This window comes from Mus caroli, unplaced genomic scaffold (assembly GCF_978045245.1).
Source record: "Mus caroli unplaced genomic scaffold, Mus_caroli_1 scaffold_6, whole genome shotgun sequence".
Lineage (NCBI taxonomy): Eukaryota > Metazoa > Chordata > Mammalia > Rodentia > Muridae > Mus > Mus caroli.
In genome coordinates, this window is record NW_028227261.1 from 61012857 (window position 1) to 61033049 (window position 20193).

Genomic DNA, 20193 nt, shown 5'->3' on the forward strand with positions numbered 1-20193 from the left:
GCTCAAGAAGGAATTCCTGTATGCTAGGCAAGTGGTCTACCATTGAATCAATCCAGTTCCACGCCTCTTAAAACAAACAGAAGGAAAGGTTTTTTTGTTTGTTTAAGAAAATGTTCATAAGTAAAATATAAAATTCTTTGCTGCCTAGTAAGATGAGAATGAATTATCTGGAAGTTTTATTTATGCAGAATATCTTTCAGGTAAATTCTAAATGAACAAATTATTTTCTATTTGTAATTTGCAAAACTCTGAAAATGTAATACTGTTTCTGTAACAGCCATTCTGCTCACAATAGTTCTAAAGTTCAGTAGGCCAAAATATAAAGCAGCACTGACTTTTCTGTTTCTTCTTTCAGCATGAATCTTATTATGACCTATTATTTCTATATGGAACAGACATGTTATTTAAATTTGCTTCCAATTCTTTTTTTTTCAGTTTGTATAAGGCTCAAGTATGACTTGAGTAGTTATCCAGGGAGGACTCAGGTGTCCACTGTCAGTTAGTTAAGGTGATGTTTCTTTGTAAAGTACTGATGGGAAATACCATGTCTGAAACTAGCAGTGCTAAGGATGAATATTGAATTCATACACTAACCTTTATCATACTGATGCGAATAACTAAAGATCTACTTTAACTATGAAAATATTATTTAGATGCGGGCATAATATTATTTGATTGATTGGAGTGGTAACAAAATTAAAACTCTTGTGTTAGAAATCATTCATTTTCAAACAGAGGGTAGTTATATGAGCAATATCAGTTATATATATATATTTTTTACCACAACTCTGTGTATGCATATACATGAGTATGCACATGGTAATAAAATTAAACCACTCATGTATAAGCTTGTTGTGCGCTTCGGAACTTAAGGTTTGCCAGAATATCAGTGATTGTACTGTTGAAAGACTTAGAGCTGCTTTTAAAATAGTTATGGTATATTTAAATTTAAAATATGGGTCATTTGTGCTATAGATTGAAAAACGGAAATTTCTGTTTGCTGAAGGTAATGTGTAGGAAACATTTTTAAATTTTAAAATACATTTATACTATTGTGTAATAAGTTAATTTTCCTACAGACATATTTATGAGAACATTCAGCAATATTAAAATGCAGATTTGTATTTAAATTATTTATGTCTTGGGGATAATGTGTAGCTTACAAATTATTGTAACTTAAAAATTAAGTTAAAATTTATGTTTGCATTACATTTTTAGAGTTGTAATGTTAATGAAATTATACTACACTTGAGAAAGTTGTTTAGATACTAGGTTAATAAGAGTTCAGAGGTTTATTGTTATTTTAAAACATTTGAAAAGTTGTTAAATAGAAAAGTGATTAGTTTGTTTTGTATTGCTCATAAGGATGAAGGCAGAGTAGGCAATATTATCATTAGATAAAATTTTGGAGTTTTATTTCTGATTCCAGAGGCATCAGCTGATGCATTGGATTGCCCCAAGTTTCTATATGCAAGGTGCTTGATTGAAGATTGCATAAATCACCACCTGGTGGCGCTGTTGTACAGCAGACTGAAGCAATGCATGGCTGCTTGACTTTGATATTGAAGTCTTTGAAATTGTCAGTTTTTGTAAATACTAGTGTCCACTGCATTTTTTGTACTTGGGCAAAGTGTTTAATATGTTTTCTTACTTTGTTTTGCTGTAGAGCGAACTATATAAACTTGGTTTTTTGTTATCTCTACATTTTTTTGTAATATTAAAAAAAGGATGCTTAATTTAGTCTTTAGTCTGTTTGAGGATTCTTTGTAATATATTCACTGGCTTATCAGTGTCAGTAAGGCACTTGCTGTATTTTACTTGGAATCTTATCTATTCATGTTTTTCATATGAAACTTGAGCTATGCATATGCACATAAAATATGTACATGAGATTTTTACCTTGGTTGGCTCAAATCTTACCAGACTTACATAGCTATAGTTTAGCCTTTGAATTCATGAGTTAATGAATACTACCCAGCATTAAGGATTGCTTAGATATGCTAGGAGTATGGCTCAGGAGTAGAGCCCTAGTCTAGCATATGTAAGGTTCTAGGTTTGATCCCCAGCAGTGAAAAAAAAAGTTAAATAAGGCTTTTATAAGAGCTTCAGGAATTTGAAAGGCAGGCTTGAATAGGAATAATTCGTAAGGCAGGCTCTACTAGGAACAGATGTCAGTGGTTAAGCTATGTGATAAGAGCTTTTATTGTTAAATAAGCGTTCAGCCATTCAGACCACCAATGTATGCTGATCATATTTCCAGGGATACGTGGGCAAATGCCGCAATTTATAAAGGAAATCAATAGCATAAACTAATTATGTTTTTAATTCTTTCTTTCATTCATTTTGATTATATATGTTCATTTATACAGTATCTATGTAATTTTAGTAGTATAAACCAGCTTTTAAGAATACAAAATATACGTGCTGGTGGTATAGGTGTTTAAAATATTTTCCTTTATAGACAGGCTGACAGGCTATAGACTGTTAAAGAACTGCAGGGACTAGAGAATGGAGAGAGGCTAGCAGTGGTTCTCAACCTTCCTAATGCTGCAGCCCTCATGGTATGGTGATCCCCAACCAGGAAATTATTTTATTGCTACTTGATAACTGTAATTTTATTACTGCTATGAGTTGTAATGTAAATATCTGATATGCAGGAATCTGACCCCAAAAGGGTCACAACCCACAGGTTGAGAAGCAGATTGTCTAACAGCTAGACAAAGGGAAAGTGTCAATGCAGCAGTTTGAGTCTTAGATTAATTTCTGTAGTTCTTTAGTATAAAGTCATGATTATATATAGACGGCATATATTCATATAGATCGATCTAACTTCTTCAGCTTCCCAGATGTTAGGATTAACAGCTTATGCCACCATGCTCAGGCTCCCCGAAGTTACTGTTTATTTAAATTTTTTTTGTATAGTATATGTGCATTTCTGTATACACAGTGCATGTATGCATGCACATGTGAGTGGTCACATGTGTATACCAATGTTTGCATGTGTGTGTGTGTGCGCGTGTGTGTGCGTGCACGTGCTCACATCTGTACCCGTGTATACAAGTGTGGAGGCCCAGAGTTGATGTCTTGTTTAATCCTCTCACTTTCCACCTTTAGTTACTGAGGTAAGGTCTTCTTCCAGTTGAACCTGGAGCTAGCTCACTGATTGACTAGACGAGCCAGCCAGCTTGTTCTGGAGATTGCCTCTCTCTGTCGCCTGTGTGGTTGCCAGAGTGGCTTCCAGGTTAGCCTTGCTTTTACATAGTTTCTGATGATCCAGACTTTGGTCTTTATACTTATTTGGTAAGCATCGTCTTCCTGGCCCCATCTCCCACTTTGTAATTCATCTCCTTCTTTGCTTAAGAGTTGAATGAAATGATGAAAATTACAGTTTGTATAGTTTATTAGTTTTTTTTTTTAATCATTTGAAGTGTAAGAATTTTCTACATTATAAAAAAGGTAAATTGTCAAGACTTTTGGAAGCATAACGCCTTATCTTTTTATTACAGGAAGCAGAGTTATGGTATGTAGCCCGAGCTGGCCTTGACTTTAGTTCTCCTTCTTTTAGCCTCTGAATGCTGGGATGACAGGCTTAGGCCACCAAGCCTGATGTAGTGATTTGAATGTTTGGCCCAAGGAGTGGCACTATTTGGAGGTGTGTAACTGTGGGCGTGGGCTTTAAGACCCTCTTTGTAGCTACCTGGAAGTGACTCTTTTCTTGTTTGGGTGAAGACATAGAACTCTCAGCACCTGTTATATCACGCCTGCCTGGACACTGCCATGCATCTGCTTTGATGATAATGGACCAAACCTCTAAACCTGTAAGCCAGCCCCAGTTCAATGTTGTTTTCATAAGAGTTGCCTTGGTCATGATGTCTGTTCACAGCAGTAAAACCCAAACTAAGACAGAAGTTGGTACCAGGGACTGAGATATTGCTGATACAGGTCGGACCATGCTTTTGTTTGGAAGAATGTGGATTTGGGGACTTTGGATTTGGAAAGCCATGGAATGTTTTAAGTGGGGTTTACTGAGCTATCCTAGTAGGAATATGGAAGACTTTGTTGCTGTGAGTGATTTGAACTGTGCAGACCTGGCCCAAGAGGTTTCAGTGGAGAAGAACTTCAGTGTGTGGCCTAGAGAGTTTTTGAGATATTTTGGTGAAGAACATGGTTGCCTTTTACCCTTGTTTGAAGAGTCTGCCTGAGACAAAGGTGAAGAGACTCAGATTAATTGTATTGCCAAAGGAAGTTGCAGAAATGTCCATTATAGACTTTGTTCTCTTGTTAAGTCTCATGAAAAGTGGTCTGAATAAGCACAGCAAACTTAGAAAGGAAAAATATAAAATATATCGCTCAAGTATTAAAGGGGCAGCAGGAAGTGAAATGGAGCTGAATCCTGTGTTCAAGGATATTAAAATGAATTAAGGGAGTGATGACTTTGGGGCAAGATCCCACCCAGCTAAGTTTATGTCCAGGAATGGTGCTGCACGTATTTAATCCCAGCATTCAGGAGAGAGTCATTCGGATCTTTGAGTTCAAGGCCAGCCTGGGACAGAGCAAGTTCTTGGTGAAGAAAAGCTTAAGTCCAGGCAAAGTGGCAAATACCTTTAATCCCAGGAGACAATCTACAGAGCAAGTTCTAGGACAGCCAAGCTTAGGCAGTGAGTGAGTTAGAAAACAGAAAGCTGGTAATAGAATAAGGGGCTGTGTTTTAGTCACAACAAGCAGCAGAACATGGCAGCTTTAGCCACATGGCTCTGGTGTTAGAGTCAAGAATAATAGGGACTACTGGGAAAATTGATGCTGCTTAGCTGGAGCTAAGAAATTAGTGGTGATTAAGAGACCAGCATCACTGAGGTGAAATCTTCTGGGAAGTATTTTCTGAGAGCACACAGAAGCTGTGTTCCAGTGAAAGACAAGGTTGTACTTTGTGCTGCAGCTGTACTTAGTAATGTGTAAGAGTCACCCAGGTGGTACCGGTTTTGAAGGCATGAAAGGGTCATGAAGAACAGCTGAGGCTTGGTACTGTGAGAGGCCATGGAAGGCCATTGGTGAAGGTGCAGCCCCACTTGTAGTGAAGGCCCAGGTCTGAAGGGGTCATGCAAAAGAAGCTGAGGCTTGGCACCATGAAGAGAGCCTATGAGAGGCTACTGGTGAAGCCTCCATGCAGAAGACCCCAGTGTATTGGATAACCAGTACCATGGGACAACCAGCAAGAACAGTAGCAGCAGTGGAGTAGAAGCAATCTGAGCCTAGAGTGCTACAGATTGTAGATCTGGAGAAGTGACCCAAGCTCTTTGGAGGAGCCTAGATCATGTGTGGATCCCCAGACATTGGAACAAGAAGCTGTAAAATTGAAGTTGACTTGGAGACCCCAAAATGTTAAAGATGCCAGAGCCTTGAAATACCTGCTGAGGAATGCTGCTAACAGGGAGTGGAACGAGCCCAGGTGAAAGAAGTTTGTTGTAGTTAACACAGATGGAAAAGGAATGGAGATCTGAAGACATGGAGATGCAGAGTTTGGAGTTTGCCCATCTGGTTTCCTGTCTTGCTTTGGGGATTACAATGAACTGATGAGATAAATCTCAGAAGAGACTTTGTACTTTGGTCTAACGTTATTGAGACTGTTATAGACTACGGGAACTTTTGAAGTTGGGCTACATGCTTTAGCATTATGCTATGTTTATTTATGGCCCCCATAAGCTCATATGCTTGAACAAGCCTATGGGGGAAGGGAGTAGAATGTAGTGGTTTGAATTGTTGGCACTATTTGGACTTGTAGCCTTGGAGTAGGTGGGTCACTGTGGGCATAGGCTTTAAGACCCTCTTCCTAGCTTCCTGGATGCTAGTCTTTTCCTACATGTAGGACTACAGGTATACACATTGCACCTGTTGTAGCAATACACTACAGTAACCCATATTTTTAAAAAACAAAAACTAGTCATAGTAACATATGCACCTATAATCCCAGCACTAAGGAGGCAAAGAAGCTGAGTCCCTGGGGGCTTCCTGTCAGTTAACCTAACCTAACTGACAAGCTCCATTCCATGTGAGACCTTGTCTCATAATAAAACAAGGTAGATGGCACCTGAAAAACTACACCTGAGGTTGACCTCTCACCTCATCTACCCATTCATGCAACTGTGTACACACACCAAGAAATCTCTACAATAGGCACAGTGTATAAGCCTGTAGTCCTACCTATTCAGGAAGGAGATCGGGGAGGGATATATGGAGATTATGGAGTGAGGAAATGGAAAATAGAAATGAAGTCATTTTTAAGATAAACTTTAAATGCTGTTTGGTTGTATCTTTTTAAATCTTGGAACTGATCTCTTCATCCAACACATTGTTGTTTAGTGCTAGGCACTAGGGCTAAAGAGAGATAAAATGACCGTGGCCTGGAAAGAACCTAAAAAGAGAAGCAGGTATATACCTCTCCCCCATCCTCACCCGTTCCTGACTGTATGCGTCATTTTCTCCTTTTGAGACTGATGAACTCTCACTGTCAGGATCAGCCCTCTATTTGTGTACAGGTTGTGTTCTCTGACAATACATATTTTCTCCATCTCATACTAAACCATTCTCTTCCATTCTTGTGAACTGTTGCTACAACTCAGTCACTGCTGACTGCTCATCCTGACCTCCTGTCTGCATTTGACCCTTTGATGATTTTCCTTTTCTAGGAATTATCCACCTTTCTCTTTTTTCTTCTTGATTTCTAAAGACTGTGTAGTCCAGGACTTAATCTTTGAACTTTTCAACATTCCATAGGTGGTGATCTATTAAGTAGTCCCAGGGCTGACTCGAAGAAAGCCTGACTTGCTTTCAGCACTCCCAAGTGCTCTTATCTTCACTGTTGGGTTTTGCTTTCTGGTTCATAACATGGGACTTCCACATGCCAATTATTTCTTGATCAAATGTTACCTGACCTGTCCAAACTAGGTAGCACCCCCATCACCTCCATTTTCTAGAACTCATAGCCCCCCAGCTCATACCTCAGCTTTCCTAGGAATTGGTGTTATGTTTGCTGGGCTGTGGTTTAAAGAAATCATCGTCATTTGATGACTGGCGCTGCATTGCTCTCTTACATCTAGTTCACAGCCTGCCTCAGAGTACATTGCTGAGAAGCCATCAGTTGTGACTGGGTTTCAGTGCTTGTGATCCAGTGTCTAAATCTGAGATCTGAGTTCATTGGTGTGAGTGGAAAACTGTAGGTAAAGTCGAAACCAAACAACCAAACAGTTCCAAATCTGTGTTGCTATCCTAGTCTACTGCTTGTCTCACCTCTTCTTGATATGGAACTGGTCAGCACTTGATTCCTACCATCCTTGCCTATTTAACACCTACTAGTTACTGTTTATAACTTGACAACCATTTAGGGGTACTCGGGTGTTAACTGGACATAGTCCTTACTCTTAACTGCCTACATTGTAGTATTTTTTATTTACATCTGACTGTCTTCTTTAAATAGAGTGTTTCATTAGATAAAGGGTTATATATATCTTTGGTTCCTTTAAGTCTTTGATACTAGTCCATAGAAATTGGACTTAAGTCAATTATTTTGAAAAAGTAAGGCGACAGGTGTGTGTGTCTGTTTCTGTGTATATTTCTGTGTATGCACGCACCATTGTGGATATGCAAGTTAGAGGGCAGCTTGTAGGTGTCTGTTCTCTCCTTCCACCTGTGAATATTGGGGATTAAATTCAGATCATTAATTAGCTTGGTGAAAAGCTATGATGGTTTGTACATGCTTGACCCAGGGAATGGTACTATTGGGAGGCCCTTGTTGGAGTAGGTGTGTCACTGTGGGCATGGGCTTTAAGACATTCTTCCTAGTTGCTTGGAAGCCAGTATTCTGCTAGTGGCCTTCAGAACAAGATGTAGAACTCTTAGCTCCTCCTGCATCATGTCTTTCTACTTGGATGCTGCCATGCTCCTGCCTTGATGATAGTGAACTGAACCTCTGAACCTGTAAGCCAGCCCCAGTTAAATGTTGCCCTTATAAAAGTTGCCATGGTCATGGTGTCTGTTCACAGCAGTAAAACACTAAGACAGCATCTTTACTGGCTGACCACTGGCTGGTAGTCTGTACATTATTCTTTATACAGAAGATGTAAGGAAAAATACTCTAGCATTTTCACTAGCTGTTCCAATGCCGTCTCGGAAAAGCATATTGTTTCTGAGCTTAGTTTTTCTTCTGTCCTCACCAAGATGAGGCCATTTTTGTTTGTTTGTCATAGTCTTTGTCTTTACTACCTGTGTGATACGACTCCACACTAGTCTACTATGTTGATGAATGATAATGGCCTCTTTAAAATGTGGTCAGAATAGTCACTTCTCTGTAGATCATGTTTCTTTTGATAGTTTATAATTTGGGTAATTATTGTTTCTTGAGTTTTATATAGAGCCTCTTTTACACCCCTAAGCTGTTGATTTCTCCACAAGAAATAGCCTTTTCTCTACCATTCTGAAAAACACAAACAAAAAAACTGAAACCTATGTGATGCTTTTGTGGTTTTCAGTTTATTTTAAGGTGATAATTCCCTAACCAATTCCTTCTCCTTTTTTCTGTCTCTTGGAGGGAAGAATGAAGGTGGAAAGAACTGACCATGATCATTATTTTTACTATTTCTACATTCAGACTATTCTTAGTTTGAGGAATGATTTGTGTGTATCCAACAAAGGACTGTCATTAGCATGTTGATAATGATTGAGTTTGCTTTAGAAGTTTATAAAAAGTACTTTTATATTTTTATTTTTCTGAGCTTATATATATTTGAACAAAAGCAGTGCTTTAGACAACATGTCCATGTGTGAAATAGACAGTGAAACAGAGCACAGGCTCTTTGGACAGATTGTCAAGTACTGAGATGTTACCAGGAGGGAATATGTGTGTGAAGCCTAACAGTTAGTGTTGTTCATGTACAGGGCATAGGCTGACTGCTTGAGCATGAGCAGCCTGTGGGGGCTTGCCCCTGAAGAAAACACTTTCTCTTAGCAGGTGGCTGCCTGTAGATTTTCAACTAGGGATGGGACCTTATGAGCCCTTCCCCAGTTCTTGCTGGGATACCAATTGGTATGGTTTTGTGCAGACAACCATATTGTTTCTAACTTTTAAAGTCATGTCCAGAAGATACATGAAAGGTATTTTACAACAGTCCTAATCCTCAGCCTCTTAAAATATTTCCATCTCCTCTTCCTTGATAACCCCGGAGCCTTGAATATAGTTGTGTTTTTTATAGATGTCCCACTTTAAGGATGGGTACCCCATAGTTTTGTATACTTTATACTTTGACCACTTTGCATTTCTCTAATACTTTCCATTAGCTGCAGAAATCTCTTGCTTTTCTTGGATTTATTGAGATGAGGTCTCACCATTGGCCTTAAACTCAAGATCTTCCCTCAGTCTCCAAATACTGATTTAAGTGTTTTCCACCCTTCATTACTAAAAAAAATTTTTTTTGTTAGATTTTAAAATTTTTATATGTATCGAGTGTGAGTGTATATTTCTGATGATGCCCATGAGGTCAGAAGATGACATCAGATCCCCTGTAACTGGAGTTAAGGATGGTTGTGTGTCACAGTGTTAGTGTTGGAAACTGAACTCAAGTCCTCTGCAAAAGCAACAAGTAACTGAAACTATTACAGCAGCAAACACCGAACCATCTCTCTGGTCCCTTAACTTACTTTTGTAAAAATTTCCACTTTGTCAATGTTCTAGATTCCCTCCTGCCCTGCAAAAAAGTCCTAAGGTTTACTAGTCAGTAAAAAGTAGGTTTTGTTTTTGTTTTTGTTTTGGTTTTGGTTTGTTTTTTTTTTTTTTTTTTTTTTTGTTGTTGTTTTTTTTTTGTTTTTGATAGGTTTATACGTGAGGTTGGCCTTGAATTCCTGAGTGTTGCAATTAAAGGCATGTTCTATGTTCTGGCCTAAAAGCAGTCTCTTTTAAAATTACATTTCCTTAATTAGAAAATATGTTCAAAAACATTTTTTCTGGTTCTTAATTTGTGAAATGCCTGATCTGTTGCTACCCTTTGTTCTTATGTCTGGCTGGTGCTCAGTATGTATGGATGTACATATACATACATGCATGCATAGACACACACACACACACCCAATATACATACATATATATTTCTATATTTTTTCCTTTTTACAAAAATATTTTGGTAGTGTTTTCCTGAGTTCTGTCCCTATCGAAGAAATCCAAACTTTTTTCTTTTTTCCCTTCCCCTTCTCCCTTCCCCTCCCCCTCTCCTCCCCCTTCTTCTCTTCTCTTCTCTTCTCTTCTCTTCTCTTCTCTTCTCTTCTCTTCTCTTCTCTTCTCTTCTCTTCTCTTCTCTTCTCTTCTCTTCTCTTCTCTTCTCTTCTCTTCTCTTCTTCCTCTCTTCTCTTCTCTTCTCTTCTCTTCTCTTCTCTTCTCTTCTCTTCTCTTCTCTTCTCTTCTCTTCTCTTCTTCCTCTCTTCTCTTTCTCATCATATTTTTACAGTACCAGGGATCTACTCAGGGCCTTGCATGGGCTAGGCCACGCCTGCCAATGACCTGTACCTTTAATCCTAGGATTTTGATAGAAAAACATCATTGTGGTTTCTTTGTGGGTTTCTCAGTTTTCTTTTTGTTTAGGAATAGCTCATATTTACTTGTCTTCTGTTCAGTTAATTTATATTTTTGTGCTATTATCTTTTAGGTATCCCTCTCCTGTGTGACTAGTTGCCTTTTGCAGGAATTTGGACAGCTGTGTAAATAGTCCCTCTTTCCTAGGCTTGTTTCTTGGCTTTATGTAATAATGTACTATCAAAAGGTTTCACAGGTAGGCTAGCTTTTCATGTTATAAATAAGAACTGAATTAACTAGAATATTATAAGCCCTTACTGGTGTTAAATACACTAATGTAACTTAAAAAGGCTTTTTGCTTTGATGAGCTACACTGTGATGTCATCAGTGTTTTTATGTTTGCTTTTATTAGCTGTCTTATCTAAAACACTTATGAAAAATCAAGTTTATGACATGAAATATTTTCCCCTTACCTAATTCGTAGAATCTTGAAGTTTTCAAGCAGTGAAATTTGTTCCAGATTATAGTAAAAGTTAGGTATTGCATTTTTGCTTTTCCTATTTTGTAGTACATACCCTTTTATTTACACCCTTGGTATGTTATTTGTGTGTGTGTGTCTTAGTGCATGCACAGCATTTGAGATTGAACCTATAACCCTTGGCCCAGAAGTTTACTTTAATGAATGCATATTGGTTAGTTTTTTTCTCCTTGGCAGTAAAGTATTTGAAGACCATAAGATTTTGTGTTTAATTGTCAGATATTTATCCTTTATGTTCTTACCCCATGCTCATATGTGTAGCTCATCAGATAATGTAAACAAGTATTTCTCTGTTAAATCAGACTGTTCACTGTGTCAGTGGTTAATTTGAGTAATGATTGATTCATATTTCTATCTAGATATTGAGTCTAGATGGATTGGTTTATTATTTAAAACTTGTATTCAGAGTTTGGGATAGGAATCAAATAGGTAGGCTAGAAAGAAGATAGCAAGAAAATGAACAGACAAGAAGTGGTGAAATCATGTGGGCAGAGGACAATGAACTAGAATGTCATTGGCATGGAGTTGACTACAGCATCAGCCATCAGAGAAAGATGCTTAGGGAGCACCCATGCTTTTTAGTACTCTTTACTCCTCCACTTTCACTTTGTCTTCCTATCACTACAGCCTAGTCAAGCTCTTGAGGTCCTTTAAGCCTTTCCCACAGTCAGTTTGCTCCACTCTATTTAGACTACTTTCCTCTGAAGTTCTGTAATGCTCATATGGTCTGGAATATGAGGCGTCATCCATCTTCCTGGAGGAGCAGAGTTAATATAAGGAGTATACCACAGACTCCTGTTTCCTGTGAATAAAGTTACTTTAATTATTCTGTGGCTCCATAATAGCAACTTGGGTCCAGTTTTTTTTCTTGATTTCTTTCCTGTATTGTTCGATTATTAGTCTTTAATAGTTTGAATTTTTATTCTCATTATTTTAATTGCATATTTGATATTTTAACTCAGGCTTATTTTAATTTTATTTTTCTTGTTGGATTTTAATATCATTGGTTTATATCATGCATATATCAAACCGTTTTTAAAAGATCTTTAATAAAACTTGAGTAATTAACTAGACTTAAGTACTAGTGCTTTTATAAAGTCCAAATATATGATTAGCTTACAAATTGAGTTTTGGGATTCTTAAAAAAATTCGTGATACATGAATATCTTTATTATGAAAAAAGTTTGAATGTAAATTTCTGAAAAGTAATTCTAAAGCTTTATTAACACATTATCTGTTCAAACTCTTCCTACTTACTAGAGTTTTTTCTTTCTTTTCTGTTTTTGTTTTTGTTTTTGTTTTGTTTTGAGGTAGGGTTTCTCTGTATAGCCCTGGCTGTCCTGGAACTCATTCTGTAGACCTGCTGGCCTCAGACTCAGTTATCCACTTGCCTCTGCCTCCCAAGTGCTGGGATTAAAGGCATGCGCCACCACTGCCCGAATTTTAATCTATTTTTAATTTTTGTCTTCTTCCTTTTTTTCCCCTTTGAGATCCCTGCCCCCTGCCCTGCACCGGCCCTGTCTCACACACACACACACACACACCCTCATCTCCCCTTAACCCCCACGTGACCCCACCTCCCATCATCCCTCTTCAAGGGGGGGCATCAAATCTTTACAGAATTAGGCCCATTCACTCCTACTGAGGCCTGGCAAGGCAGTCCTCTGCTACATATGTGCCGGGGGACTATGGACAAACCCATGTATGCTCTTTGGGATGACCAGCCACTTCTTTGAAAAAAAAAAGTATAACTTTTGCCTTTTCTGCTTTGTGAGACACAAGAAAAATTCTTAAATAAATCTTCATTCATTGTTGATAAACCATGAGAACAAATTATCTTGGAAATGTGTCCTCATGTTTACATTTTCTTGGCTTGTCCTTTGAGATATTGGGTCTGAATACATGAACAGTTTTACCCTGAATCTCTGGTGGGACTGACTTTACAAAGCATTTCATTATGTCAGTTCAGGGGAGACTGACTCTTGAGCTGTGGCTACTTCATAAGTACGCCACATAAACAGGCTTTGAAAATTATTCAAAAGCGAAAGTGTGTGTAGTTTTGTGCTTCTTAGTCCCAGCAAGGTGTTTGAAAATTGTCTTCCTGCTGAAGGGGGAAAAAGAAGATACACTTTGAGTCTGAAATGTCCCCACAGACTCAGTGTGGTATACCCTTAGTCCCACGTGGATGGTGGTTTGGAAGGCTGCAGAACTTTAAGTGCCCAGTCACTAGAAGCAGGCCACTGGGAATTTATGCCAAGGAGATGTGTGTCCCTGGCCCTCTGCCTATTCCTCTCTTACTGTTTGCCATGTAACCATGAACTGAAAGCTAATAAATCTTTCTTCTCATAAGTTGTTTCAGGTGTTCTGTCAGTCTGATAGACTTAATTCCATATTTCCAGGCCTGCTGTGAGACAGAGCATTGTGGCAATGGGAACATTTGGCAGAAACTGTTCATGTAGTCGCAAGGCAGGAAGCAGGGAGAGACAGAGACAGAGACAGAGACAGAGAGAAAGACATGGGTGAGGACAGAACAAACAAAAGAAGACAAAAAGAACAGAGGAGTCAGGGCAAGATACCCCCTTCAGCATCCACCTTTGCAAACCATTCTCATGGCCTGCCATTGTGTCTACTCCTCTTCATAATGATAGTGGCCCCCGCTGGAAGGTCAGTAACATTGTATATTCACTACTTAATCCTCTCTTCATTACCCCCAAAGGCTCATGGCCATTGTGTAATGCAAAACACACTTAATCCATTTTTGGACCTCCCAAAGTCTTAATTGTCAGCATTGTCCAAAAGTTTAAGCCCAGCCTCTCTGAGGGGATGATGAGAGGGATCCTAATCCTGCTACACAATCCCTGGCTGCTCAGACCTCTCTTGGTGACAGTGTAATTCATGACAATATAATTCATTTGTTCTGCACAGATGTCAAACCATGATATCTGTTTGATTATAAATGACCTCAAGTCTTCTACCCAAACATTGACTTTTTGAGGCTTCGAACAACGTGGCACATACTTTATTATTTTTTTCCTTAATTTTTTTTTAAATCTTGAACTAGAATATTTTTATCAAACATCTTGTACAACAGAAGGGTTATACATTTTGCTGTAATTATTTTCTTCCTGATTGTAAATTCTTACTTTGGGGGGAAGATACATGAAATGCTCTTTAGAATCTTCCAAAATCAGAACCTTTTTACACATTTTATTTGTGGCAACAAAATAATATATTGATTGGTTTTCTACTTTAGTTTTGGAATTGGAAGTGGCTTTCTAATTGAAATGATTTAGGATAAGGTCAACAGAATATCTGTTATAAAACAAACGAAGTAGAATTGTTTCTTTCCTGTTCATTCTGTTAACATTGTTTTCATTTGCCAATCAATTTTATAATTAAGTTTTCTGCACTATAGGAAAGGTATCGGAGCCAAAGGTTTGAGAATTGACTTTTAAATAATAACTTAAAATAAAATAAATTAGGGTAATAAATGAGAACTCAGAATTGTAAATGATATCTGAAGTTAGGAATGTCCAGTGCCAAGGCCAAGATGGTACTGGAACATCATAATCTTCGTTTGGATTAAATTCTTCAAATATTATTTATTTGTTTAATTTTTGTTATATGAGTACACTGTAGCTGTCTTCAGACACACCAGAAGAGTGTACATCAGATCCCATTACAGATGGTTGTGAGCCACCGTGTGGTTACTGGGAATTGAACTCAGGACCTCTGGAAGAGCAGTCAGTGCCCTTGACCTCTGAGCCATCTCTCCAGCCCTAGATTAAATTCTTGACATCAGGGTTTTGCAGTTATTATTAAAATAATTGTATACCAACTTTATTAATCTAAAATGAAGACCTGTTTTTAATCTTAGTTATTAGTAGCTTTAGATATTCTTTAATTTATTGATTTAGAACTAAGTGCTTGAATAAGTATATAAGATTTGAGATAAATGATGTATACAATATCTAGCTTCCTGATGATATTTTTCCCTCTTTCTAGTCTACAAAGCAAAGTGTTTTAAATATCTTCTAGGATGAAATTTTATTTCCCCAGTAGTGCTCAATTTAAAAGGATTTCAACATGAGCCTTGACTTCCGTAATGTATAAACTTCATTGTGGTATAAGACATAACATTTTAATTAGGAGAATTGATCAAGGGAACTATGATGGGCTGAGTTTCCCAATGGGCTGTGTTTCACAAAGTTGGAGTGAAAACTATTCTTGGATTTACATGAAATATAATTGTTTTTCAAGTTGAGGAGTCAGGAAAGAAGTGAGTGTAATAAGGATTATAGATTAACTTGGGCCTTTATAGTGGGGGTAGGTCAGAGCAGCCCCTTCATCATCAGTAGAAGGAAATGTTGACCCAGGGCTTTGGGTTACATGGTTCTCCCCCACCCCCCTTTTTTTGTTTGTTTCAGGCAAAGGGGAAGATAGTGATGTACTCAGTATAAATGCAGATGCTTATGACAGCGATATAGAAGGGCCAAGCATTGACGAAGCTGCTGCCGCCGCCACCGCCACCCCTGCTGCTACTGCTGTTGCTACTGCTGCTTCTGAGGTCCCAGAAAATACAGTCCAGAGTGAAGCTGGTCAGATAGATGACCTGGAGAGAGATATTGAAAAAAGCGTGAATGAGATTTTGGGACTGGCAGAGTCTAGCCCAAAGGAACCCAAAGTGGCCACCCTGACAGTTCCTCCACCAGAAGACGTTCAGCCTTCTGCGCAGCAACTGGAGCTTCTAGAACTTGAAATGAGGGCAAGAGCAATTAAGGCTCTCATGAAAGCTGGTGATATAAAAAAGCCAGTGTAGTTTTCTGACTTGAATGTTATGTGTGTTTGAATGAAGCCATGTCATATAATTTTGTATCTGATGTTTATTTGGGTCTTATGTGATATTTCTCATGTAAAACTTATTAGGTAAACTCATCTTAGGCTGAAAGTATATATATTTTTTACTTTTATATTATAGATTATAGATGAATATTTAAATTCATGACAAATATGGTTGGATACCCTGGATATTTCTTTTAGTTAATGTCTGTAAACTTGGTATCTTAAAAGCCAACAGGAAGGAGACAGAATATTTTTTTTCCTTTCTTTTTACAAGTTTGGGCAACAAACTCAAAAGCTTTAAGAAAGATTGGCCAAGCATGTTTCTCTTAAGGCTACCTGTATTTTTCAATAGAATATTAAATTATTGCTCCTAGCTTTGTTAACAGTTTAAGAACTTTAGTTTTCTGTATCTATACTTTGAAGATATGTACTGTTGGAGGATGCCTTTTGTGGGTGTGAATCTCCTAGCAAAACCTAATGAACTGTTTTGTTGTAAGGCTCAGAGATCGAACTTGCTTTAAAAGCTTTTTTAATAAAGAAAAAAAAAATCAACTTAAGGCTATTTTTTTAACAATGTAAAGTTAATTTGTTCATGTTAAATTCCAGCAACAAGTCTTTCTGACATATGTTTGATCTTTTGTTCACATTTTTTCCTTCAATAAAATAAAACAAAACAAATTTCCATTTACATTCCAAGCTATCTGGAAAGGGACAATATGATACAGGGTTTTGTTGGATGTCTTTGTGAGGAGGTCTGATGTATAGTTACAGAAATCACGATAATAAAAGGCTGTTATTCTGGATATGAAGACTTGATACTTTTCCAAAAGCAAAATTGACTTTAAGAACCTTTGATAAGTTGATGTTGTAATTAAGCTAATTTTGTATACTTTTTAATAAACAAATTAGCACCTTGCCACAATTACAGATATCTTTTGCTTCATTACTAGTTATGCTTTTTTGATAACAAAATACATTTTGGTAGGGTCCCATAAAATACATGACCTTTTTTTGTAAAATAGAAATTTAGAGCTGTTTTTATATTTGATAGCAAGTGCTTTGGTATAGTTTATTTATGAAACACGCTTTAGAGATATAATATGGGAAGCCTCTTTTCACACAGTTTGCAGGGATTGTGTTTCATTAGCTGACTTAATTATATGTTGATTTTGAGAGATTTCAGAGACACAGAAGACATATTTATAACTACTGGTATTACAGATATATTCATTGCTCCTGAACACGCCTTTAAATAATCCTTTCAATTTTTTTTTGCCCTCTGAATTTAATGAAGCATGGAAGCCTTTGTCACCTGAACTTGTAGGCCAGGAAACATGGATATGATTTTAATAGTAGTGAGTGCTCATTCTTAGTGCTTCAGTATGAGCCAGCACTGATTATAGTGAAATAATTTATCTTCTCTAACATAAATGTTAATGAAGCAGCACAGAATAACTGTTACTACTTACTAACTATAAACAGCAGATTGCATTTGTGTGTCTAAATATACAAGAGTAGAAAAGGCTCTAGTTTCAGTTACTGCTATAAAGCCTTGGGTGTCCTGTTTGGTATATTTGCTATAGAGGAAATTTGAAGTAGAATATATGGGAGAGAGAATGAACTGGACATCCTAAACATTACATGTCTGCTTTAAAAATGAAACTTTTTTTTTCCCTGTTGAAATCTTAAGCCAGGCATGGTGGCACACGCCTTTAATCCCAACACTCAGGAGGCAGAGGCAGGCGGATTTCTGAGTTTGAGGCCAGCCTGGTCTACAAAGTGAGTTCCAGGACAGCCAGGGCGATACAGAGAAACCCTGTCTCGAAAAACAAAACAAAACAAAAAAAACCAAAAAAACAAACAAACAAAAAAAAACCAAAAAAAGCAAAAACAAAAAGAAATCTTAAGAGCTTCCTGAAAATGATTGAAAATAGGAACTTTTGAATTAGAAATATGTTATAATGGGAAAATGACATACAATTACACATAACCTCCAATTCAGGGACAGCCACTGAATGTCTCTAGGATTCTGAACATGAAGTAGACTGATAATGAAGATAAGGGTACAATATCTTTATATGTGTAATTTTTTTGTTAAAGTGAGGGAAATCCTTGGGTGATATTTAACTAGTAATTACGTTTTAAAAAGGTCAAATAGTTCTAACATGATTAGGAAAATGACTCAAATGTGGGCTGTGGTTTTTTTTTGTTTGCTTTTATTTTATTTATTTATTTATTTATTTTTGTGTGTGTGTGTGATGGGGGATGTTTCTTTTTTCTTCTTTTTAAGATTTATTCATTTTATGTATGAGTACAATTACAGCTGTCCTCAAACACACCAGAAGAGGGTGTCAGACCCCATTTCAGATGGTTAGGAGCTACCATGTGGTTGCTGGGAATTGAACTCAGGACCTCTGGAAGAGCAGTCAGTGCTCTTAGCCACTGAGCCATCTCTGCAGCTCAGGATGTTTCTATTATGGGGACATTACCTGTCTTGTAGTCCAGGCTGGCCTCCATCTTACTCGCCTTCTGCCTCCAGTTATACAGTTAAACCTCCAGTGATTAATGGTGTATGCCACCAAGTCAGGCTTTGACCCAGAACCTGAATGCAGTGTGGCACCTGATGATGGGTTCTCAGCATTAATGAGCTGTTGTCCTAAGTACAGTGCCTGTAGGATGCTACCAATTCCATAGTTTCTAAGCTGGATAGTGGAGATCTTTTGTCAGAACTTGTTTTGAGTTGAATATTAGATGCTAGGTTATGATCACTTATCTGAATAAGGGAATTCTCCATAGTTTGAACAGGTACAAATACAGTAAAATATGCACTTTTCATTTCCATTTTCAAGCTGGACAACAAATGAGTGAGTCTATAATTTGGGCAGACTAAAGATGTTAAAATTTCTCAGTTCAATTTTTTTTTTAATAAAAAGTAGGAAAAGAAACTTTATTTCCCTAATTCTGTCTGTCTTACAAACTAAAAGATCAGTGTTTCAAGTAAAATTTTATTTTTTACTTTTTTTCCCATTTTACTTGTCAAGATAGTATACTATCTTGCAATAAATTGACAAGGTTACAAGGGTAAACTGTAGCTTGGTCTTTTTAGTCAGCAAGTTGCTGTGAATTGCTCATGCAAAACACTAATCAGAAATACCTGACTGAACGGTGGGTTTAAGTCACTCATTGAATCTTGATCATTGTAATTTCAATAGCTATCAGAACAGAAGATATTGTCACACAGACCATTTTTTATTTATTTATTTTTATTTTTTACTTTAAAAAATTTTTTTATTAGGTATTTTCTTCATTTACATTTCCAATGCTATCCTAAAAGTCCCCCATGCCCTCCCCCCCCACTCCCCTACCCACCCACTCCCACTTCTTGGCCCTGGCATTCCCCTGTACTGAGGCATATAAAGTTTGCAAGACCAATGGGCCTCTCTTTCCACTGATGGCCGACTAGGCCATCTTCACACAGACCATTTCTTATTTAGTGAATTCTTTCTGCTGTCTCAGTTGAGATAGAGACTTGACACTTGTCAGTTGTCTCCTTCCCCTGCTGTACAATGATGCTCTGCATCTTGTTCTTCACCCGGTCTGTCATATATTCCTGGTCCCTTTGCCACATCATGTCCACAAATATGGTAGTCAAGGTGATTCTTTCCCTCCTTGTACTGATACCCTATGAAGCTGTTGCCAGTAAGTGACCTCCAAGGCTATGCTGATGTCATGTTTCTAAACATCAGAGGTATTCCTGAATGAATGCCTGCTGTGCCTTCTCTATGTCAGTTATATCCTAAATTCCTTTCATGGTCACTTGCCTTACTTCTAGTTGAGCAATGTTTTTGCTCACTAAGTTTATCAATAAATTCTATAAAGTTATATAATTTTTAATCCCATAGTCAGCCTTACTACTGATATGATAGAGAAGGTCTCTGAGTTAATTGCATTTATTTCTTTGGATAGGAAATATAAGATAAGCCCATATCCAAGCATGTAGGGTCTTGTTACACCAGTTTTAGGATAAATGAATGGGAAGAACTCCTCAGGGGTCAGTTTTTTCTTCATATTCAAGAAGGGGTGGTAGAGAAGCAATACACCTGGTCCCAAGATGGCTGTAAATCTTCAGACACTGCAGAACATCATGGTTAATCAAGTTGCAGCCATCTTCCTATTTTCGCATTGTCATCTTATATTCAAGTAGACTTTAAAAAAATGATTTTCTGTTTTCATTTATATGTGTTTGTGTGTATGTGAACCC

The 20193-nt window shown here is 37.5% G+C and overlaps 1 protein-coding gene and 1 pseudogene across 1 annotated transcript in view; one reads left to right on the top strand and one right to left on the bottom strand.

The window, feature by feature from the left end:
• Caap1 (caspase activity and apoptosis inhibitor 1) overlaps positions 1-16854 on the top strand; it is a 56416-nt gene extending 39562 nt beyond the window's left edge. The window contains exon 6 of the mRNA XM_021160373.2: positions 15518-16854. Coding sequence (XP_021016032.1) covers positions 15518-15909 — 392 coding nt within the window. The 3' untranslated portion in view covers positions 15910-16854. The remainder of the gene's footprint in view (positions 1-15517) is intronic.
• Positions 16855-19422: 2568 nt separating this feature from the next.
• On the bottom strand, positions 19423-20000 carry LOC110293360 (ATP synthase peripheral stalk subunit b, mitochondrial pseudogene; annotated as a pseudogene).
• Positions 20001-20193: the final 193 nt, after the last annotated feature.